Raw genomic sequence first — 24,714 nt, 5'->3', positions numbered from 1 at the left:
AGTTAAGTCCTTGGGACCCATAGGGTAGGAGAGAATCGACTCCTGAAAGTTACCCTCTGACCTCATGTGCACTGTGCCATATACACGTGCACACACACAAACACACAGAAACAGATGTAACTTAAAAATTGACAAAAGTAGGCTCAGGGATTTAGCTAAGTGGTAAAGCACACGTGTGAGTGTACAGACATACATACAGTCAAGTAAGGGCAAGACACAGTAGTAGACAACTGTAGTCTGTGACTTAGGAGGCTGAGGCAGGAGGATAGTTTGAGCCCAGGATTTTGAGGGCCAGTCTGGGCAACACTGTGAAACCTTGTCTCAAAAAAGAAAAGTTCTGGGACTTCCAAGGAACAATGGTCAGGAATGAGGCGGGAGCCGGTTTGAGGCAGTGGGCTAACCAAAGAGGAGTGAGTACAGGCCAACTGAGAAAGCAGTTGTGACAAGTGAGGTCAGCTGCACACACGTAAAGAGAGGAGCACCTCTGTAGGCATGGGCCGGCCAGTGTGGGACACAAACATAAGTATTTATATAGTAGAACAAAGATAAGCCTTGCTTTGCACAGGGGTCTGGGAGGAGCCAGACTGTGGAAAGGGGTGCTGACCCGGCTGGCCGCTCTGCAAAAAGGATCCAGGGAAGAAGGTGGGCCTTCCCAGGCTTTCCCAAGTTCAGAGGTCCCGCCTCTTCTCAGGTTCCCTTGCTAGGGACTCCCTTGGAGGCAGCCCAACTTGGAGAAGGAAGAAGAAGAAGAGTGTGACTGACTTCCTCTGACAACACAGAGCCAAGCAGTGGTGAAAATCTTGGGAAGACAGATTTCCCCCCCAAAGATGTATTTTATGTGTGAATATTTTGCCTACATGTATGTCTATATACTACATACATGCAGTGCCTAAAAGGTCAGATCCTCTGGAACTGGAGTTATACGGATGGTTGTGAGCTAGGTGGGGGCTAGGACTTGAAACCATGTCCTTTGTAAGAGCAATGATTGCTTTGAACTCCTGAGCCATCTCTCCCACTCCATACTGCTTTAAAACCAGTTGGGTTTAAAGAACTTTGTTTCCCTAAGGAAAGTCTAATATAATACGAATATAATACTATAATAAACACATAGCCACAAGAGGGCGTGATTTCCTCAAAATTCACAGGATTAAAGTTTTTTTTTTGTTGTTGTTTTGTTTTTAATTGTTGCTGTTGTTGTGTGTGTGTGCGCGGGGGCACAGCTTGCCTGGAAGCTCAACCATGGCTGAGTGCCAAATAAGGCCACTGCCAAATTCTGCAATCTGAATTTTGTTTTTACAAAATCAAAGTGTTCCTTTACTAGTGATAATGGTCTATCAGTAGCGCCACTGAAGGAATGGAGAGAGTGCTTCAAAGTCAAGATATTTAATATTTAGGCTGTAGGTGATTCTTCTGGAAGGGATCCACCCCAGGAAGCTACCGGGATGAGCAGGGTTAAGTGTGTATGAATGGAACCCCTCCTGGAATACACCTAACCTTAGATCATCACTACAGTGACTGACGGACACAGGGGCACCCACACTTCTTTCCATTTGAATGCTCATTCCTCTTTCAGTGACTGCCAAGCTTGAAAGCGTTTGGGAAAGAAATGGGAAAAGTGTTCTAAGTAGGGGATTGCCTGGGCGGGCTGAAGGGCCACCTGGACAGGGTGCCAGGCACCTGGCTGAGATGACAGTTTGTGGGGACACTAAAGGGACTCTGTAAGGTCGGTGGCCACGCACATAATCATGGGAGCCAGCAGTTAGCAGGAACGGAGTCACAAGAGCTGGTTATCAGTGGAGAGGAAGGCAGAGAACACTGCAGGGAATGTCTGCAGTGACGTTCAGTGGCCAAAACCATCATGGGACTTGGAAATACGTCAGATAGACGTGGTTGAAGTCAGGCAACAGTCTGATGCTCTCTTGGGCCTCAGGTGTTTTTTATGTCTGACCTTCCTTCGTTCCAGCCACACTACGAACACACACACACACACACACGCACGCACGCACGCTCATGCACGCACGCTCATGCATGCGCACACACACATCCAACTTCAAATTCTTTCTTGGTGGTGTTTACCCTTCCCAGACTCATTTCCTGCTCACCTGGACCCAGCTAGGGCTTGCCGTGTCTTCCTTGTCTCGTACATTTACTTCTTACCGGCAGTTGGCGGGAACCTGGCTGATGGAAACCCATCCAAGCCCTTTGCTCCTGCCTCAAGAGCCCCCTTATGAAGCCTAGCTCTTTAGGATGCTGGAACAAAAGCAAATTTGGGAAGGGGGATATTGCAAAAATAATGACCTCGGGTATTTCTAAGTGAATCTCATTCCACCACAGCCCACATCCTCCCTGCTCATGAAAGTGTGTGTGTTTTTCAGAGAGATGGAAAAGGGCTGGACTGATACACATACCCCCCTCATGTGTATGGGTGTGTGTGTGTGTGGTGTGTGTATGTGTGTGTGTGTGTGTGTGTGTGTGTGTGTGTGTAGGCTAAAGGTCAGTTTGGGGTGTTATTCCTTAGAGCCACCCCCAATTTTTTAAAAGTGTCTCTCATTAGCCTGGAGCTAACCAATTAAGCCATATTGTCCAGCTAGTGAGCCCCAGGGACCTGCCAGTCTCCACCTCCCCAGTTCTGGGATTACAAACTTGTGTCTCCTCCCCTCTGCTCCTCTCTCCTCCCCTCCCCTCTTCTCTCCTCCCGTCCTCTCTCCTCCCCTCCCCTCTTCTCTCCTCCCCTCTTGTCTCCTCTCCTCTCCTGTCCTTTCTTTTTTTTTCTCTTTTTAAAAAGTGGGTTCTGGGTATCTGACTCAAGCCCTCATGCTTGCCCGCAGGCACTTTACCAACTGAGCCATCTCCCCAGCCCCCTTCTACCAGGGTTCTTCCCAGGTACCTGGGCTGGGTGTGGGGTCAGGTAGAGGGTTTCAGACTGTGGCTAGACCCTCTCCTCTCTGAGTTCTATTCTGTCTTCAAAGGCATATGTGCAGCCATTCCCCCATTCCTTTCTCTTTAGGTCACTGGATTCTTTAATGGGGTTGGCAGTGGCCATGAAGCCCCAGGTCCTGTCACAGCATGCTAAAAGTTGTAGGGCCCCATGCCTGTCACCCCTGCTATCTGGCAGACATGAAGTGGTTTGGGATAGGATAGTCGTCTGCTGGTCTCACGCTCTTCTTCCTGCCTGCGAATCCTGGGAACTCCCAGATGGGACGCAGCTCAGACCCACAAGAAGGCAAACCACCAAGTGGCGCGGCTGTCCCTTAGTTCTCAGATTTCCTGCTCAGCCCTCGGGCCACTGCCTGGGTCTACAGGCCCAGCGGATTGGAAGCCCCCCTCCCTCCGGCTCTGAAGGAGGCTGGGCCAGCCTGGGGGTTATTTTGGGAGCAGCTTCTGAGATCCAATGGCCTTGTTAGGGCAACACTGACCTTTCTATCCTGGGAGGAAGGCAGGGCTGGAGAAGGGGCGGGACAGCCGGGAGATCTGAGCCGCACGCCCACTCGGGTGGATGAGAAGGGGGCCAGCGGCTGCTTCAGGGTGGGCAGCGGGAATTCAGCCTTGGCTAGGCTGCTAACACGGGAATTGTCCCGCGTTGAAAAGACAGGACCCCGCTACTCCTTTCTCTGCTCTTCTTAAGGAGGGCACACCGGATTTCATGGAAGCTGGACCTGGGACGCTCTGTTGGAACTTGAAGTCTCTTCTGTCCACTTCCTTTGCGAGTTGCAACCTTGCTGGGATGACTGAAGGGGCCTCCCAACCATGGCACTGACCAGCACCCCCACTGCTGATTTGGCCTTTGGTCTCTTTCAGCCTCTGTGGGCATCTTGCTTTTTCCCCCCTCCTGGAGCCCGTGGTGAGTCTCGGGGCTCAGCTTGAGGGTGCCTGGAGAACATCAGGTACCCCAACGGCCCAAGCTGGAGGACCGGGCCGGTGTCAGGAGTGAGGATGAGATGAGCGGGGGCCGCTTTGACTTTGACGATGGTGGAGCGTACTGTGGGGGCTGGGAGGGGGGAAAGGCACATGGGCACGGACTATGCACTGGCCCCAAGGGCCAGGGTGAATACTCGGGTTCCTGGAATTTTGGCTTTGAAGTGGCGGGCGTCTACACCTGGCCCAGTGGGAATACCTTTGAGGGATACTGGAGCCAGGGCAAACGACATGGGCTTGGCATAGAGACCAAGGGGCGCTGGCTCTACAAGGGGGAGTGGACGCATGGCTTCAAGGGGCGCTACGGAATCCGGCAGAGCTCAAGCAGCGGTGCCAAGTACGAGGGCACTTGGAACAATGGCCTACAGGACGGCTATGGCACGGAGACCTACGCAGATGGAGGTGAGCCCAGTTGAGCCGGTAAAGCTTGAGTGGGGTCCGGAAGGGACGATGGGAAAGGATGGGGTAGTCGGCAAAGAAATAGATGGTCTAGGTGATATTTGCTGTGTGGCTTTGGGTAAGCTACTCTGCCTCTCTGTATTTTTGTTGCTGTTTTTGTTTTTTCAAGACAGTGTTTCTCTACATAGCTCTGGCTGCCCTGGAACTCACTTTGTAGATCAGGTTGGCTTCGAAGTCACAGAGAGCTGCCTGCCTCTGCCTCCTGAGTGCTGGGATTAAAACCCTGTGCCACTACAATTGGCTGTATCTATATTCTTCTTGGTAAATATGGGACAATAAAAGGGGTTATTGAGAAGATGGCAGAAATGATTAGTCCAAGGCTGTCAAATAAATATACACTCATCAGACACTTGACACTTTCTAGGTATGTAAACAGTTAGATTTTAGCTTGTGTTTTAGTGGCTCTGGGGACTGGCCTCAACTTTGCTATGAAAATTATCTTCATAGGGTATGTCATAAGAGTATATATTCATTCATTTCTCTGTCAGCCCATCCATCCATCATTCCATCCACCAACCCACATATCCAACCACACACTATTAATTCACCCATTCATCTACCCAACTATCTGCCAACTCACCCATCCATCCACTCATCCATCCACCAATGCACACATCTAACCATCTACCATCCATTCACCCATCGATTCATCCACACATCTAACCACCCACACTATCCATTCACCCATCAATTCAACCAGCAGCTATTCATCTGTCCATCCATCCATCCATTCATCCATCCATCCATCCATCCATCCATCCATCCATCCATCCATCTATCCCACTCACCAATTTACCCATCTATTCAATGAGCAGCTATTTACCTGCCCATCCATTCACCCACCCACCCTTCCATCCATTCATCCATCCATCCATCCATCCATCCATCCATCCATCCATCCATCCATCTATCCCACTCACCAATTTACCCATCTATTCAATGAGCAGCTATTTACCTGCCCATCCATTCACCCACCCACCCTTCCATCCATTCATCCATCCATCCATCCATCCATCCATCCATCCATCCATCCATCCATCCTTCCTTCCTTCCATCCATCCACTCACCCACCCATCCGTCCACCCACCCGTCTATTCATTCCATCCATCCATCCATCCATCCATCCACTCACTATATTCTTTCATCCAACACATATTTCTAGACAAACGTTCTACATCCCCAGCCTCATTCAATGCATGTTTCAGTGGGACTTCCTATTTGTCAGTTGTTACACAAATGATTATGTACAAAGAGGACCAAGATACGGACTCTTCTTTCAAAGATATGCAGGCAGACAGGCAAGCATTACACACAAACATGTCAAAGAGTGGAGGTAGAAAATAGTGGCAAGGGGAAGACTTTTCGGGACACCATTCCTGAGCTAGATTTTGGTGGCAGATCTGTGATCTTGAGAGTAGAAGTTGGGGATTGTGCCGTAGAGAGGGAACTTAAAGAGGCTCAGGGGGCATAATGGTTAAAAGAAATACAGAGGAGTTTTCCGAGGCAAAAGAGCACTGGGAAATGGCAGTGCAGATACTTTACTTCACCTGCAGGGTGTGACTTGGACATGTCGCTCACCTGAGCCTTAGTTATGATGGTGCAATCACGACACTGGTATTCAGAAAGTGGGCAGTGAACAGATAGCATCAGCTTCTACCCTCAGGCGAAGATGCAAGTTCAGGGCTCGGCAGACCCTCTGTAAGCAACAGAGACCCCTTTTTTTTTTTTACACACTCCCCAGGAAAACCTGAAGCATGTTAGGGGTTTCTGTGCTTTACTGGTACCATGTTGTAGTCTGGCTACTTGGAAGACGGAGGCAGGAGGGTCATTCATTGTCTAACAGCCTGGCAACATAGTGAGACTCTGACAAGAAAGGCAGGGAGAGAGAGAGAGAGGGAGAAAGCAAGGAAGAGAAGGAATCAGGGATGAGCGAATTATAGAGATCACTCAGCCTGCTTTGCATATAATGTGAAATGAGACTGTTTTACATCAATGATCATGTGAAGAATATCTAAAGAAAAATATTTTCTAACATACGAATAGTAGATGAAGGCCTCCATAAGGCACCTTCATCTTTGCCTATTATTGGCTCATAAAACAGTTACCTGTTAACTCTCAGAAAACAATTATTGACTTCTGAAATCTTTTTTGTTGAGACAGAATTTTGCTTTGTAGCTCAGTCTGGCTTTGAACTTGTAACCCTCCTGCCTTAGCCCCCAGAGTGCTGGGATTATAGTTATGCACCCCCATGCCCTGCGGCTCCTCTGGTTGGGGTACTCCCATGACACTTTCCTGCTGTGTGGTATGACTCGAAGCTGTGGCTCTTTAGAAAACAATTATACTTGGCATGAGAAACCACTTGAGAGTATTGTAGTTACAAGTTATTCCTCTTCTTCGAGACAGATATGGGAAAGGGGCCTTCTGAGTGTGGAGCAAGGAAGGAGGGCCGAGCAGTAGCGGAGCCCTGGGTGAGTTTGCTCAAGCTGAGACACGTTGAGAACACCTTGAGGGGCAGGGTAGACCCATGCCTGGGTGAGGAACGGCCTTCAACTCTGTCCCTCCAGCTTCACAGAACAGTTCTGTAGAGCTGGATGGAATTGGATTAAACTGAGGACAAATTCTGATGACTTTGAGTCATTCACCAAGCTTCCAACTCAGTGCAGTTCAACTCAGCAGACATTGCTGTTGGGCATGGTACTAGACGTCAGATGAATGGCAGAGCAAGTGTCAGTTTTCCCAGCCATGAAATGGACACAGTCCTTGCGTGTGTGTGTGTGTGTGTGTGTGTGTGTGTGTGTAGAGTGTCTGTCATCTGTGCACAAAGGTGCACGGCAGGTATGTACCCAAATACCCCTTCCTATGGCTCTTCTCTCTTTCCAGCGGCTTGGAGATCTGGATGTGGTTCAAAGGGACACACATTGCTGGGGTGAGGTGAGCACAGGATATGGTGGGCTGACCTGCCAACATGTCTAAAGGAGAAAGCCTATTCATTCCTGCAGTCCACGGCACCAGCCACCTGCCATGTATCACACCTAGTGCTAGGGACGGGGACAGGGAGCAGACAAGATCCTCCAGAAGGCCCTGCTTAGTGGAGACAGGAGCGAACCAGGAAAGCACCACACACACACACACACACACACACACACACACACACACACACACACACACACACACTTTCTCAGGTTTACCAATAGAGAAGGAAGAGGGAGGTTGATGAAGTTGCCTCAACTGCAGGTGGGGGAGAACTAGCAAGGAGAGCTTTTCAAGCAGAGTGGAGATGCCAAGGCTGAGGTGGGACCAGACTCAGCATGGCTGAAGAACAGGGAGGCTGAGGCAGGCGTGCAAATTGAAATGGTGGACATAGGCTAGGTGACCCGGGTTTGTGGGTCCTGGATTTGAACCGAGGTGTGTCCTGAAGTTCTTGAAGCCGGATGGACTGAAGGCCAGCCACTCTGCTTTGTCCAGCCTTCTCCTTCCCAGGGAGATGGCTCCACATCCAGGCACCCGGGAAACCTTTTGGGTTCTCTCTCCCAAGCCACACGCAAGGCGTAACCCTCCAAATTTAGATGTGGCTGCTGCTTCGGAAAATGTCTTTAATCAACCTGTCATCAGTCCCCTGAGGGTTTGCTAAGGACTTGCCCCTTGCCCTCTCTTGGGTGGCACCAAGAGGAATGTGGACAAATAAGATGAGGAGCAGGTGGGGGCAAGACAAATGCCAGGTGTGACCCTGCCCCAGTGGATTATTTCCGGGCCTCAGTTTTCTCGTCCAGGAATGAGCCACTCCTAATCTCTCATATGATTTAAAACTATTATCATTACATTTACTTGGGGGGGGTAGTTAGGCATATGTGACCACCACAGCATGTGTAGAGGTCAGAGGACAACTTGAGTGAGTTGGTTTTCTCTCTCCGTGGTGAAGGACCTGGAGACTGAATTCACATTGTCCGGTTCATAGGCCTTTACCCGCTGAGCCAGCGAGGCTGCCCCCTCCTCTGTGTCCCGTGGGAAAAATGACAGAATCCGGTGCATGTTAGCTGCTGTCGTTACTCCTAAGATTGTCAATTCATCCAATAAGCATATATTGTATTTTGCAAAGCAAGCACTACACATTACTGGGAAGTGTAGAAAGGACAGAGTGATCGAGCCAGGAATGTGACAGGAGTCGCTCGTCACAGGAGTCAGTGCTAGGCAGGGCCAGGCGAGGGACTAGAGCCTGAGGCTGAGACTTGAGCACTCAGAAGGACTTTCCGGAGCAAGTGGTGAGCTAAGCCCCGTCGCAGGTTCCTGAGCGGCCTGGACCACTCTTGGTTGAAAGGACAGAGGCCACAAATGCCAGGAGGCCCGAAGTCGCTCTTCAGTCTCCACAGAGAGTTGAAGCTTGCATCTTGTCCGGGATATTGAGAAGCTGCCTTGCTGTGCAGTTAGTGGTGACTAAACCAATGCAGACAAGAGCTTTCCAGACTGGGGGTGGCGGTGTGTTGGTTTGTTGGTAAATAGATTTATTTAGTAGGTCAGGACCTCCACTTTTCAGGTTGAAAGAATGGTAGGTATAGAACAGAAACGATTGGAATCTTTCCTGGAGAACAAGAAGAAGCATCATTTCCTGGAAAAAAGTTTAGTTAAGGCTATATATGTATACATGCATGTGCATAAGAATAATATACAGACACATAAATGTATCCCCGTGTGCCTTTAAAACATCTGTGTTTGTTTGTGTCGTGTGGTAAGAGTGTTTGTTACTGAGGGCCACGGTTTCAAAGGTAGAACGTCACTGTTCTAAAGCAAGTTGCCCAGCACCTTCTTTGAAGGCCCTGCCATTCCCACCTCCACCCAGCCGCCCTCTCTCCCCAGCCTTGCTTTGATGGAAGGCTAAGCTCTTCAGCTCTGGCATGGGAAGGAATGGGGGTGGGGAAGGCCCCCGGACTGGAGCCTCTTGGTGCCCTCCCCCTGCTATAGCCCTCATTTCTTCCCTGGCCATATAAAGCAAAGCTAAAAATAACTGCTGATTTAAAGCCCATGCACATACCCCAGTCCTGGAGAAGGAACTCACTGCCTGACTGCCAGGCTGCTCCCAGCAGGAGATCCACAGACTCTATGAAGGACCCTTTGGGACCCTGGATCTCCCTTTTCTTTTCCTCCTCTTCCTCCTTCTTTGCTTCCTCTTCTTCTTTCTCTTCCTCCTCTTCTTCTCTTCCTCCTCCTCCCCTTCTCTTTCTCCTCCTTCTCCTCTTCTTCCTCCTCCTCCTCTTCTTCCTTCTTCCCTTCCTCCTCTTCCTCCTCTTCTCCTCCCCCTTCTCTTTCTCCTACCTCTCCTCCTCTTCTTCCTCCTCTTCCCCCTTCTCTCCTTTCTCCATCCCTTCCCTGTCTCTGCTTTGGAGACAGAGTCTCACTTTGAAGTCCTCTGCCTCCCAAGTGCTGATTGCAGACGAAAGCCACCCACCGGGCTGGGAGCCTTGCTTTCTGAAACTTTTGACCCCCGGGGCCACTGCCTGGCCTCAGAGGTCCATAAACACCCTGCACAGGGAGTGTGTGCACACTCAAGTGGACAACCTGTTCTTTCCCTGGGAGAGGTTTTCTCAGATAACCATCAGATTCGGAAAGTAATCTCATGCACAAATAAACTCAGGGATCAAAGTGTGTAGCAGAGCCAGGAACATGTCTGTAACGCCAGACTCAGGAGGAAGAGGCAGGAGGATCAGGATTTCAAGGTTATCCTTGGCTATATAGCTAGTTATAGGCCAGCCTGGGCTACATGAGGCCCTATCTCAAATAAGCAAACAAAGTATACAGTGGAAAGATGTGGCCCAAGGTTCATTGTTTTCCATAAAACCGACAGTAATATTAGTGGGCAATTTTTCAGTGCTTGCCATGTGCCAGATACTGTCCTGGGCACTAGACATGGCTGTGTTACTTTATGGGAAGTATTGTTACTACTGCATTTTGCAGACAAGACCTCTGGTTAATGAGAAGTAGAGATGGGGCTTGATCATAGCAAGTAAGAGTGAGACATTCAGGCCAGTGTGATGAAGTGGGTAAAGGTGCTTTCTTCCAAATCTACTGGCCTGGCTTAGATCCTCTGAGCTTACATGGTGGGAGGAGAGAACTGACTCCTGCAAGCTGTTCTCTGTCCTCTGTGTGCATGCTGTGGTGTGCACATAAAATAAATAAATAAAACACAATTTATTTTAAAGAATGAAGTGTCATTAAAAACATTTTGTTTGTTCGTTCATTTGTTTGTTTGTTTGTTGAGTCAGGTGTTGCATTGGCTGTCCTGGAACTTGTTCCGTAGACCAGGCTGGCCTCAAACTCACAGAGATCCTCCTGACTCTGCCTTCCGAGTGCTGGGATTAAAGGCGTGCGCCACCACTGCTTGACATTAAAAAGCATTTTAATAGATGACAGACAACGACACAAAAATAGGCAGGACCAGTGACACTGACTCGTGGGCCCCGAGCAAACTCCGTATCTTGGTGACCACAGTAGCTACTAGAAGAAGCTTAAGGGAGAAACCCTTTACTCTGGTACACAGTTTCAGAGGAGTTCAGCCCATCATGGCAGGGGAGGTGTGGCCGAGTTCACACTGGTGGGAACATGTGGCTGAAAGCCTGATCTCCACACCACAGACCAGGAAGCAGAGGGAAAGAGCTTCAGCACTCTCTGGCTTTCTCCTTTCTTCTTTTATCCCCAAAGCTCCCAGCCTATGGGAAGCTGCCGTCTACATTCAGGGTGGACATCCCCATTCAGTTATCCCTCTGGGAATGCTCTGACAACACACACCCAGAGATGAGCCTCAGTCTCGTGGGGGATTCTAAACCTAGTCAAAATGTCAGTGAGGCTTAACCATCCTCAGCTCCTTCAAAATCTTTGGTCTATGCATGTGTGTACATGGATAGTGTGTGTACGTGTACGTGTTTGTGTGTGCATGTGTATGTGCACTTATGGAGGCCATAGATGATAGTGAATATCTTCCTCTGTCATGGTCCATCTTGCTTTTTTGAGCCAGTCTGTATCTGAACTCAGAGCTCCCGCTTCTGCAAGACCAGCTAGGGTTGCAGGCGTGTGCTTCCATGCCTGGCTTTTTTGGGGCTGGAGATCCCGATTCAGAATCCTGTATCTTAGCAACTTAAGCACCTTCCTATCCTCTTCAGAATCATGTACAGATTTCCAAATGCTTGCAGCATTCCCTATGTACCTGCAAGGTCAAATGCTTGTGACGTTTTCACCGCGACCATAGAATGACTGCAGGCTCCCCATATCACTGTGTAGCAAGCTCTATGCTAAAAGCCTTACCTGCATCAGTTAGGGATTTAGGCATCTTGTTAGCCTGTGCCTTTGGAACTGCTAGGATTACAGCGTCACAGTCAGATTCGTGTTTGCGCTGCAGTTCTCTACCTGTGCACATCGACAAAAATGGAGAAGGGAAACCCACACTCTATATCATTCCTCTTTCTCTGCGGCATGTGGCGGCTTTCTTATTTTACCTTGTTGGGGCATTTGGCGATGCTCTGGCTTATGTCAAGTTCTCAGATGGTTTGTCATGTGCTCTTATTGTTATTATTATTACCGCACTCTGAAAAGATAAGGCTGCCGCATATGTCTTTGCCAACTGAATCCTGAGCCCAAGCTCCTGCACTCAGGACCCAGTTTGCTCTCGTTTATTTAACTTAAACTCATTTAGTCCAGTGGATTCTGAACATGCAGGCTCAACGCATCTGCTGGAGCCGAGGACTGAGCAGGACGAGATGTCACGTTTTCTGAGCCTGAAGCACGCGCTCTCACGAGTTAAGCTTCCTTGTTTATCCATTTCTGCCCCAAAGGAATATTTCTGCCTTGTTATTGTCTATATTCCTGACAATGCCAACCTGCTTTTGCTATGGTAGCTTTACAACAAGGCTTTTTAAAAACTCTTTCTTTTAAGGTAGAGTCTCACCATGTAGCCCCAGCTGTCTGGGAAGTCTACATGGAGCCCGAGCTATTAGCGTCCCAAATGCCGGACCGCAGGTATGTGCCGCTGTACATAGCCTATGGCGAGCCTCCAAATTACAGGAAATCTTCCAACCTTCCTAGCCAGTATTCTGCTGTTGCAGGTCATTTATTCATTCATTAAAAAATCAGCCTTTGTTTCTTAAAACCAAAGGCAGCTGGGTTTCCACTGGCAATGTGTTAGATTTACCGGTCAGCTGGAGTCAACAGACGTTCTGGTAACATTGAGTTTCTAATCCATGGACATGGTATATATCCCCATATTTCAGTTTCACCCAGAAGTACTTTGAACCCTTCAGTGCCCACAGTTTGGGGAAATGTTATGCCTATACATTCATTTTATAAAGGCGTCATTGAGGTTTTTTTTAATTTACTAAGGGGAACACACACACATGTCACCATGTACGTGTGAGGTACAACTCAGAGTCAGTTCCCTCCTCCACCATGTGGGTCTCAAGGACTGAATGTAGCTTGTCAGACTTGAATGGAAGTTCCGTAAGCTCCTGAGTTCTCTTGCTGGCCCTGTATTTCTTCTCTTTCTTTTTTTTTGGGGGGGGGGTCACTGTAAATGGCACCTTAAATTTTAGTTTTTCCAATCATTCGGTGCTAGTTTATGGAAATATAATTATTTTCTTTTTTCTTTTTAAAAAGATTTTATTTTGTTAATTATGTATAGGTACACACCTATACCACAATGCCAGTATGTGGGCATGGGCAAGAGCACAGGTTCCTGAAGACGCCAGAGGCACTGGAGCGTTTAAAACTGTAGTTACAGACAGTTGTGAGCTGCCAGACTTGGGTGTTGGGGACTGAACTCTGGGCCTCTGGAAGGACAACCTATGCTGTTACCTGCTGAGCTAGTTCTCCAGCCCCGTTTCATGTTGACCTTGAATCTTCTTACCTCTATCAACAAATCTCTCTTTTTGCTTTTCAGATTTACAAGCAGGGCTTTTAATTTGAAAATCTCTTGATTGCTATTGAAAACAAAGTGTAACGGTTCTAAGAGACTCTGGTGGAGACACACGGTGCTTAGGCTCTCGGGAGCAGGGGGCTTAGTGAATCTACATGGCTGTATGGACTCCAGCTAGGCCACTTGCTAACAGTGTGGAAATCAAGCAACCTCTCCGAGCTCCTGTTTCTCTTTTTCCACCACGAGTGTTAGCATTTCTCTGAACACATGGCTGAGCCAATGAAATGAGATGATAAATATCGGACCCTCAGCGTAACGCCCGGCTCACCGGAAATTGCCAGAACTTAGCCTTTCCTTCTTGTGGTTCCCTCCATATCTCCCAGAGTGAATTAATTTGCTTAGCTTCAATCATAGCTCTTCTTGCCTTCGGGACAATGTTTTTGAATACAAGAACGAGCCTTTGACGTTGGAAGACTTAGATGGTGACTAAGATGGTGACTGGCTCAGGGTGACTGCCCTGTGACCTGCCAGTGTAGACGGGGCCCTCACCAGGTGTGACTCCACTTCAAATGTAGAATCAGCATAATTTAACCTCGTCTCAAGAGTCTCATGTCAGAGTTCACAGCCAGGGATCAGTGTGACAGTGGGCTAAATCGCTGTCTGAGCAGCTTAGTATGAACTGGGTGTGATCTGGGTCCTCCGGGCAGGAGAGAGCCCCCTCTAAGAGATGAGAAAGCGGACGCAATCTTTCCTCTCAGTGCCTTGCTTCTGTGACTCATGTATCCGACTGGCCCAGCCTCAGCAGATGTGCCCTGTCCAAGGCAGGCCTTGGGGATTCGCTCGGCTTGCTGACTTCCAGGGGTTGCTAATTCTGTGCCCCCAGCAGCTGTTCCCCAGACCAGCTCTGCTCTGCCGCACCCTTGTAAGGAATGTCCAGTCTCATTTTCTGAGGACTCCTGCTGAGTGTGGGGTGAGGGGGGGCAGGGTGCTTCCTACCATCGGCCAGAGGGCTGTGTTTGTTCCTCCCCCCCCCCCCCCAGCCAGGGTCATAGAGTAGGAAGGCAGTGAGGACTGTTCTCCCTCCCGTCTGTGTGACTTCTACTTCCTACATAAGGGACATTTGCTGAGGGCTGAGAGCCCAGGTGTGGGTGGGGGAACAATTCGCATTAGCGCCTCCTAGGCTCTCCCTGTCTACAGTGGTGAGCGTCTAGGGCCTGAGGGAGCCTGACCCCATGCTAACTGACCACTGCGGGAGACACATGAGTGGAAGGAGGGACAGGTCTGAGGGGCATGCCGCCACAGAACGTGCTGTTTGGAAGGCGCAGTGTTCCTGCTGTTGGTTTGCAGTTAAGGCGGAATCCTTCCCGACCCTTCTTCACCTACCAGCTACGTGTAACTTCCCTCAGCGGCCGGGTGGATGAACAGTGCAGCTCCTTGATAGGACATTTATAGAAGGACATGGTGTCCCTGTAATGTTCCTGTCAGGAAAGCAATGACGAAGGGGCATTTTGTGCAGGGTCATGTAGGCCATTGTAAGAATTCGGCTTTTGCTCTTAGAAAAATGCAGACAATGAAATTGACGGGCTGGTGAGTTCAGTGGCTGGGTTCCACTGTCAGCATCATAAGAATAAGAAAATGGACTTTTTTCCTTATTCCGTTTTCCATATTTATTTTGTGGGTGTGCATGCACTGTGGTGCAGGTGTGGAGGTCTGAGGACAGATCGTCGGGGTCACTTCTCTCCTGCCGTGTGGGGCCCAGCGACTGGACTCAGGACATCAGTCTTGGCAGGAAGCAGCTTTACCCCGAGCTATCTTGCGGCCTTCCAAAGCTGAAGAGTGACAGGATTTGATTTGGTTTCGTGGGATGTCTTTAGGTGAAGGCCACCTGGGGTCAGGGCAGTGTCGGGCCCATTTTAATGCGGTCGGAATTAATGGTACAGGTGAGAAGGACAGAGGCTTGGACCACACGGCCGAGGTGGTGACATGTGGCACTGGGGGGGGGGGACAAGCAGGGTTTTTGAGGATACAGCGTCTAGGAGGAACAAGAGAGGCAGAGATGATGTTCCAGGGTTTGTGTGAACCACAGAGAAACAGCCATGAGTGGGGTGAGGGTCAGGGGCCGAGGGTCTGGCACATGGGCCAGAGATGCCTGTCAGACATTCTCAGAGGTTGTCTCTGAACCCAGAGCCTCTCCTGTGGGCCCCCTCCCTCATGCAACCCAGCCTTCTCTAGTCTACAGTCCTCAGTGTTGCCGGCAACCCTCACTGTGTCGAGGTGACCCAGGCCTGGCCCAGGGGCTTCCACCCAGACCACGGGCCCTGTGCTGTCAGCACCCAGCCGGTGTTGCCCAGTTAATCCTCGGCTTCTTGTGCGAGCTGTGGGGTGTCATCTGGGGCAGCAGCACTGCTTGCGGGGGTGGCAGAGCTCTGAAGGCTAAGGAGACTTGGCATCTGTGACTGCAACCTGACCCTGCTGCTGGGAGCTGTCACAAAAGCTGCCAGCTCTTCTACTCCGGGCTGTCTGTTGGTGATCCCAGGAAACTAGAGACTGTGGGGCTTTGATGGATGTGGCATTTGGAAACCAAGGAAGGGACTGTGGTGCCAGCTTCGCAGGTGAGGCAGAGGGCAAGGCCTCAGAATTGTTCTGGGGGAAACACCCACACTGACCAGACGCTCAGCTCAGCAAGGGACTATTGAATGAAATGCACGAGCCGTGGACACAGTATACAGAGGTCAACATCCACTGTGTACACTCACGTGGGAAGGAAACAAAGGCATGATGCTAAGAGTGCTGAAGCCATCGGCAAGCATTCCCTGCGTGCTTACCCTAATCTGTCCATTCTAAGGGACACGAGCTGTGCCTGAGTGGTGAACTGTGAACCCTTTGCTCCTCCTCTCGTGGGCAAGCAAATGGTCGGGAAAGACCTGTGTTGCTAACAGCCATCTCTCTTGGGAAGCAGCAGATTCTGTCCATATTGCTCATTTGTTTGGATATTTTGCAATGAGTATATGGGCTCCCTCTGTAACACACAGAAGGTGTGTCTGTGTAGACATGGTAAGATATAGGAGGCCTATTGTTGGTTCCCAGGCACCCGGCTAGCTTAGACTCAAAATAGTCACACAGAAACTGTATTAATTAAATCACTGCTTGGCGCATTAGCTCTAGCTTCTTATTGGCTAACTTTTATATCAATTTAACCAATTTCTATTAATCTGTGTATCGCTACTTTACCGGGTTAAGTTCCCAATGTCTATCTCCGGCAGCTCCATGGCTTCTCCCGACTCCGCCCTTCTTTCTCCCAGCATTCCGTCCAGTCCCCCCCCCCCGCCCCCAGCTCTGTTCCCCTATAGCTCTGCTATAGGCCCAAAGCAGTTTCTTTATTCATTAATGGCAATCACAGCACACAGAGGAAAATTCCACATCAGAAAGACATCTCCAAGGTGCAAAAAGATGTTGGGGAATTTATTAGTTACTTTTCTCTCACGGTGGCAAAACACCTGATAGAAGCAACTTAAGGGAGGGTTTTTTTTTGGGGGGGAACCTCACAGTTTGAGAGGGAATAGTCCGTCGTGGTGGAGATGGCCCAGAAGCTGGAGCGGCTTGGCTGGTGGCAGTGGGAGTTTGCCAGGTGCAGGTGGCTTGTTCACATCTTGACAAATCAAGTAGTAGGGGATAGGAAGGAAGCAGGGGTGGCAGAAGCCGTGCCAATCTCAAGCAACCGACATCCACTGGCTGAGTCCCTACACCTAAGACAGCGCTGCCAGCTGGGGGCTGGAAGGCTTGGGATGGGGCATGTAGTCAAGAGGGACACTGAGATAATCTGATAGGGGGAAAGGAAGGAGCTTATTAGAAAAGATATTAATGCTACGGACAGACAGGCAACAGCCTGGCAGGGACCTCTGAGCATCGGAAGGGAGGAAGTCCAGGCACACATGGCAGAAATGGGAGTCTCTCATCCCTTTGTGAGGATGGGGGGGGCGGTATCACAACAAGCTCAACACCCAGACTCTCTGACTCCCAGGCAGGCGGCAGGGAAGGGGATGAGGAACGGCTTGTGTGGCCACCAACACCCTCTTTGATGTGAGTAGCTCACTTCTCTGGTGAGAGCCACTAATATCAGGAAGTCTGTTCCCTAGGGACTAACAGACCCTGTCTCAGCAAGGTGCACGTCTGTATCCTCAAGAGGCAAGGGAAGGGTTACTTCAGGGGCTGTGGCTGAACCACACCCGGATTCTAACACTGCATCGTTACAGGGACCAGGTGTTCAAACCTGTGGATCTGTAGAAGCCTCTGAGACTTAAACCTAACACATTTCCCAGAATCTAGACTCAGGGTCCCGAACGTCCCCTCCTTGTTTCCTCCTGTTCTGTGTCACCCAGCTTTCTAAAGCCAACAGGACAGGAGAGAGCTAAGCAGGAGATCTGGTTTTCTAGTCTCAGCTGAGCTACTGCCTGACTGGTGTGGCCTTGGGCACGTTGCTCATTGTTAGATCTTTTCTGAGATTACCCCTCTGCAAGGAGAATTTACATGCTTGTTTGTTTTTGAGACAGGGTTTCTCTGTGTAGCCCTGGCTGTCCTGGAACTCATTCTGTAGACCATGCTGGCCTCTAACGTGGAGATCTCCTGCCTCTGCCTCCCGAGTGTTGGGATTAAAGGTGTGCACCACCATGCCCAGTGGCCACACTTATCCTTAAAGGTAGATTGTTTCCATACAACACTAACTTACCGGTGACATATGGATGTGGCAAAGGATACAGTGAGGCCCTGTTATATCAGTATCATGACTGATGAACAATGCCAGCGGTGGACATGGGATGGGGCAGAGGTGGCCAGGTAGATTGCGTCCTTAGTCAAGATGACTGGCTCTCCAAGTTTTGCTCCAGTCAGGACTTTTAGAGACTCTTATGTCCACCAGGTTGTCTGTAGCTATGTGAGTGGCAATGTTTGTAGAAACCATGCACCCAAGATCACATATTAAATATGGGCACTGTGCCAGCTTTTACTGGCTTGGGAGAGCCCCTGGGCATGGTTTTAGGAAATTTTCAAAGTAACTGTTCAACCCTGGGTAGCTTGAGCACCCATGGAGGGAGTATTTACACCTTAGCAACTGACAAACGGCGCAAATCAAAGTGTGTTTGCTTTTCCTAAAGAGTTGGCTCCCAAGCATATCAAACTCAGTGCCCTTGTCACCCAGAGTTAGGGTCACCAACCCTCTCGGCTTGCTTGGAACTGTCTTGGTGTTAGCAGGGCGTGTCACCTCTGAGGGATCCTTCTGTCTCAGTCATTTTCTCTCTCAGTTACTGTCCTCGTGGCTATGAGAAAACACCCGGGAGACAACCTGAGGATGGAAGGTTTGCTTTGGCTCATGGTCTCAGAGGGTTCCACGGTCATAGTGGACAAGGCATGGTGGAGTTCAGAGTGGCGGAGACTCCTAACTTCTCAGTGGGTCGTGAAGCAGAGAGTAGGAACTAGGGAGCCTGGTATAAGCTCCAAGCCCTGAACCTAGTGACATACAGCTGCCAGCTGGGCTTTACCCACATCCTAATGGCTCCCCGCTCCCCAACAGCATCACATTGGGGACCAAATGCCCCAAACACAAGCCTTCAGGGGGACGCTATAGATTCAAATTGTGTATTTTCTGTGGAGTAAGGGCAGTTCACATTTGTTGAGAGGTGGAATCAGACTCTCAGGAGCCCTGAGAAGGTCTATTACCGTTTTGATAAGAGACTCAGAATTTTGTCTAAGGCCACTTGCCCTTCAATCCGCTTGGCAATGTCTGCTGTGTGTTTTCTGTATGGAGTCACTGCGCTGGGCATGTATGTGGACATGCAGATGTGGCCTTGCCTGTAAGAACATGGGTTCTAAGTAGATCTGAGTCCAACAGTGGCTGGTGTTCAAGAGTGAAAAGCAACCTAAAGGGAAAGTAGAAGAACGTGGGGGTCTAGTGACTGGAGGTCCCCAGAAAATGTAGCGTGTGCAGGCATCAGAAGGAAGAAGAGGAGCTAACCAGACAAGGGGCCCATGCTGTGTCTGGCAGAGGGGACAGCGAGAGCAGAGACCTAGTGGAGGGAACGGGGCACAAGCTTTCCTATGTGAAACCGCAGGGAGGCAGAAAACCCAAGCTGGCCTCCATCTCTTCCTGGGTTCTCTCTGTCCTTCCTGGCTCTGGCTCATCTTTACAGTTAATCCTTTCTGGGCCAGCATTTCTGAGCAAAGACTCTGACCTGCCAAAAAGCTGGCCTTTGCAGGATAGGGGTAGCTCAATGCTAGAGCACGTGACTAGCAACACACAACCTGGGTTCCATCCCCAGCACAGGGGGCAAAAAGAGCTAGCGTTCAAGGGACACTTCCTGCCCACCAGCCCCTACAGAGTACTCCCTGGGTGCTATACCTGCCAGGGGCCTCCTACATGCCTCCTCTAACTCTAACCTTCAGTCAACTTGCCTTCCCCGCTCTACAGCTCTCTAGACCACTGCTGTGTGTGCCATATAGTGTGTGTGTGTGTGTGCATGTGTGTGTGTGTGTGTATGTGTGTGTGTGTGTGCGTGTGCGCGCACGTGTGTGTGACCAGTTGAATCCCAGGCCGGAAGGCTATGGTCCATCCCTGATACTGGAATTCACACTCTCATGGACAGAGACAATGTCTATTTCGGTTACTGCTGGATCTCTGGCACCTGGAATAATGAATACACGGCCCTGTACAAGTACTCAGGGGGGTCAGTGAGGCAAGTCTCATCACTTCTACTTCACAGAGGGACAGAAACGGGCTCTGCAGGCTTAAGTAACTAAGGTGGGTTTCAGAACCACTCAGGTCAGGGCTAAGGCTGGAATCCATACTATTCCTAACTAAACGGGAAGAGCAACTGCAGGAGAGGGCGATGAGCAGGCTCCATCTGCCTGGGAGACACGCACCACGGTTATGGCCATGACCATATTTCCCAGGTCGCCCATCATTCCCAGGATTCGTACTGCTGAATCTAGAGCTAACATAGAGCTGCTTACAGTGCCTCTTTCTTCCTGGTTGGAGAAAAAAGTGGGATGTGGGTCCTGTTCCTAAGACAACCTAACAGCATGGTCAGGAAAACAGAGTTGTATATCAGCTGCTTGCCAATGGGCTCTTTGGACCTGGGAACTGTGCAAGATGCTGGGTGCATAGTGGGAATGAGCTTGACGCTGCTCCTATCTGCCTAGAAGCTGGAGCCCTACAGGGGAGGAAAGGCTTACAGGGAACCAATCACCATGGTTTTTTCCCCGGCACTCGGGGAGAGCCTTGAGAAGGCGATGAGGGTGTCTTGGGTGACATTTGAGGAAGGGGTTCCAGAATTCTCCCTGGATGATTTCACATGTAAGCTCGAGTTTGGAATGTCAAAGATGGACATGGGAGAGGGAGGAGAAGAGCAAGCCAAGAAAGAACAAATGGCTGTAACCTCAGCAATTTGGAGGCTGAGGCAGGAGAATTGCCAGAAGTTTGAAGTTGTATAGTGAGCTCCAATACAGCTTAGGCTATAGTGCAAGAGCCTGTCTCAAAAAAAAAAAAAAAAAAAAAAAAACCAGAAGAAGCCTGGAGAGTTGGCGGTTAAGTGCACTGGTTGCTTTTCCAGAGGACCAGTGTTTGATTCTTAGTCCCCCTGCAGTGGCTCACAGTCCTCTGTAACTCCAGCCCTGGTGGGGGGGTTTGATGCCCTCTTCTGGCCTCTGTGGGCACAGCATGCACATGGCGCACAGCATACATGTAGGCAATAAAACCCATATGCACAAAATATAAATACCCACCCCCAACATTGCTGGGCATGGCAGCACATGCCTTTAACCTCAGCGTTTGGGAGGTGGGTCTCTGTGAGTTCAAAGCCACCCTGGTCTGTATAGTAAGACCTTATAGCAAACACCGACAGCAACAGCAAAACCAAAAGAAAAATAAAGAGAAGTCCACACAAAGGTGTGAGGTAGGGAGAAAAGTGGCTAGAGAAAAGGGCAAACTGAGGTGGCCGTGCCGGGCTGTGTGGCTGCTGGGGACCTCGGTGGGCCCGCTAGAACAATGGGATGCCCGGCAAGGATCAACCAGGCAGCCAAGGAAGCACTCGGGCCCCCCGGAACTGTCAGCCACATAGCTGTCGGGAAGCTTCTGTCTGCAGGTGTGGGCCTCCTGTCCCCAAGGAGGACTGCCCTGTCTTAGACACACAGGGAGATGGCCCTTCCATAGCATTATCCTCCTTCCCAGGGCCCTGTCACTATCAATCTCCCCTGGGTGTTGGTAACTCTTACTACATGTCTGTAAGTTTCCTAATATAGCCATTCTGTTTCATTCCCAACTGGTGGCCAAGAGTGGCTCTCTGCCGCAGTCTCAGGTTTTCTTGGGCTTAAAGGGACCCTGTCAGCCCGTCTCAGGCCAAATTTTAGTTGCAGGTAGGTTCCCAGATTCAATTTCGCAAACCTCTCCAACCTGGAGATTAGATATCCTCTCTGCCCCCATTTCCCAGCGTCTCTGCCCGCTGGGCCCCCTCCTCTGTGGAGAAGCAGAAGGAATGTAGCTAGGTATGGAGCTTCGACTCCGGTGACATAGGAGCTACGTCATCTTCTGTGTCTTTCATCCTTGCCGAGCCTTAGCTTTGCTCCGGGCTTTTTTCACAGTTAAAGCGAAAAGAGGATAAAAGTTGTAGAAGAGACACATGCCATCCAGTTGTGCAAAATATTTGTATTAAGTGTCTGGTTCTAGTCCTCATTCTTCCAGGCACTGAGGACTCTGCAATAAACAAAATAGACGGGACTCCTGCCAGGGAGGGCAATGCACCAAAGAGAAAGAAGCTGGTTTGTTGTCTATATATGTTACGAGGAAGACGGAAGCAAACACAGGGACTGAAACCTCCTGTGGGAAGGCAGTCCATCAGTCCATCACTCCATCAGACAGGAGTGAGGGCTTGTAGACAGGAGCGAACCATGTGGGTACCCGAGGGAAGAACGTTCTGGTCAGTGGGAATAGCACACAGAGACGGTTCTGAGGAGGACCACTGCTGGTATGGAGAGGAACACCCAAGAAGCCCCTAAGCCTAGAGTGGAGGGTGGCGGTGAGAACAGAGACGTGGAGGGGATGAACTTAGGGAGGGTCGAGTGGGTCCCTGGAGTGAGAAGGGCCAGAATGGGGAGCTCTGCTCGCATGTTTGGACAGAACCCCTCTGATGCGCTTGCCAGTTGCTGGCAGAGGATGGCAAGCAGCGGCTCTAAGTGAGGACGCCGAGAGGGGCCGGACTCTAGGTCCACTTGCATATTTCCTGGTGGGGTTTTTCAGAAACACTTCTGGGTGTTGTTGTTTGTCTTCTGAATTTTCCTTGTTTTATTTATTTAAATGAATTTTGCATACAAATGGATGTAAATAGAAAACACTATCCTGAATGAGGTAAGCCAGACCCAAAAAGAGGAACATGGGATGTACTCACTCATATTTGGTTTCTAGCCATAAATAAAGGACATTGGGCTTATAATGCATGTTCCTAGAGAAGCTAAGTAAGAAGGTGAACCCAAAGACAAACACATAGGCATCCTCATGAATATTAACCTTCATCAGGCGATGAAAGGAGACAGAGACAGAGGAGCACGGGACAGAAATCTCAAGGTCCAAATCAGGAGCAGAAGGAGACGGAGCACGAGCAAGGAACTCAGGACCGCGAGGGGTGCACCCACACATTGAGACAATGGGGATGTTCTATCGGGAACTCACCAAGGCCAGCTGGCCTGGGTCTGGAAAAGCATGGGATAAATCCGGACTAGCTGAACATAGAGGACAATGAGGAATACTGAGAACTCAAGAACAATCGCAGTGGGTTTTTGATCCTACTGCATGTACTGGCTTTGGGGGAGCCTAGGCAGTTTGGATGCTCACCTTAGGAGACCTGGATAGAGGTGGGCGGTCCTTGGGCTTCCCACAGGTCAGGGAACCCTGATTGCTCTTCGAGCAGATGAGGGAGGGTGACTTGATCGGGGGAGGGGGAGGGAAATGGGAGGCGGTTGCGGGGAGGAGGCAGAAATCCTTAATAAATAAATAAATTTAAAAAAATAAAAAAAAGCTACAGGAAAAAAAACCATCAACGTTGGTAATGATGTCTTTAGAAGGCGGGGCCTAGCAGGAGGTTTTTAGGTCACAGGGGCGTGTCCTGCCTTTCTTTCACATCTTGATGGTTGCAGCAGGTTTGAAAGGTTCTGGTTGGGGGATGTTTTTGTCCCCAGTCTGGTGGCCCTTTTGCTTTTAGGTCTATATTGTGATGTTCTCCTCGTGGCGGGGGAGAGAAAGGAAGGACACACCCCCCTGACCTCTGACTAGGCCCCACCCCTTAAAGGCTCCTCCTCTGAATACAGCCACGCTGGAGACCAAGCCTTCACCACACAGATATGTGAAGGACACTTAAGATGCTCTGAATCGCCACTTCAGGGCGGTGACATTGATGTCACAGTACCGCTGTGTGTGGCAGCTCAAGAGGTAGAGGCAGAGGACTGGTTTTTAGTGCTGCCATGGGAAAAACTAAGAAGGTGGTGTGTGTGTGTGGTGTGCGTGTGATGTGTGTGCGTGTGTGTGTGTGGTGTGCGTGTGATGTGTGTGCGTGTGACATCTAGCAGACATCTGTCTCCAGGCTGACATTGGGAACAGGGGCCAGGGATATTATTGGAGGTCAGCAGGACACACACGAGGGTGACAAAGCATTAGATGATGTCATCAGTGTGGAACCAGTGTGGGGTGGAGCCTCTACAAAATCTTCAGACTGAAAGAGAGGAGTTCCTGTCTCATCCCCGCCTTACATTCCTCTCTAGTGCTGGGATTGAAGGCGTGCATCACCACCGCCTGGCCTCTATGGCTAACTAGTGTGGCTGCTGGGATTAAATGTGTGTGCACCACTGTCTGGCCTATATGGCTGACTAATGTGGCTGTTTTACTCTTTGATCTTCAGGCAAGCTTTATTTATTAAAATACTACACTCAGGTGGCCCTGCACACTCAGAACTCCATGTACATTCATAATGTCACTTCCATGGGACTATTGGCACTGGCTTTCCTGTCTGCACACTGTCACACCTGTGATCTCATGTAGTCAAAAGATGCATGCCTGCACCCAAGACTCTTACACACACACACACACACACACACACACACCTCAACGTCCACTCTGCTCTGTAAACTTGCTGTTTTATCTGCCCATGGCCCTCGCTAGTCACACCACCTTGGACAGAAGGACAGCTGCGCATTCTTTTTCTGTATACCAGAGGGGTCTTGCCTCTTCACACCCCTTCCCCTCTTCCACCCCTGATTACCTGATCCCACTGAAAAGGAAACTTGCAGTTCCGACCCGGACAGCACCCACAGACTTAAGTTATCTCCACTGTGCTTTTCCCACAAGCCCTCAGACAGGCTGCGTGACACTGCCTTGCACCAACCCTCCACATCAACCACAGTGCTACATAGAG

General features: G+C 49.9%; 1 protein-coding gene across 1 annotated transcript in view; it reads left to right on the top strand.

Annotated features, from left to right (window-relative positions):
- The first annotated feature begins 3,428 nt into the window (after window positions 1–3,428).
- Window positions 3,429–24,714, top strand: part of Jph2 (junctophilin 2) — a 58,669-nt gene continuing 37,383 nt past the window's right edge. The window contains exon 1 of the mRNA XM_075962965.1: window positions 3,429–4,317. Within this exon, the coding sequence (XP_075819080.1) occupies window positions 3,939–4,317 (379 nt within the window). The 5' untranslated portion in view covers window positions 3,429–3,938. The remainder of the gene's footprint in view (window positions 4,318–24,714) is intronic.

The sequence above is a fragment of the Microtus pennsylvanicus genome, chromosome 2, assembly GCF_037038515.1.
Source record: "Microtus pennsylvanicus isolate mMicPen1 chromosome 2, mMicPen1.hap1, whole genome shotgun sequence".
Classification (NCBI taxonomy): Eukaryota; Metazoa; Chordata; class Mammalia; order Rodentia; family Cricetidae; genus Microtus; species Microtus pennsylvanicus.
Note: the sequence above shows the minus strand (reverse complement) of the source record. Positions and strands in the feature narration are given on the sequence as shown.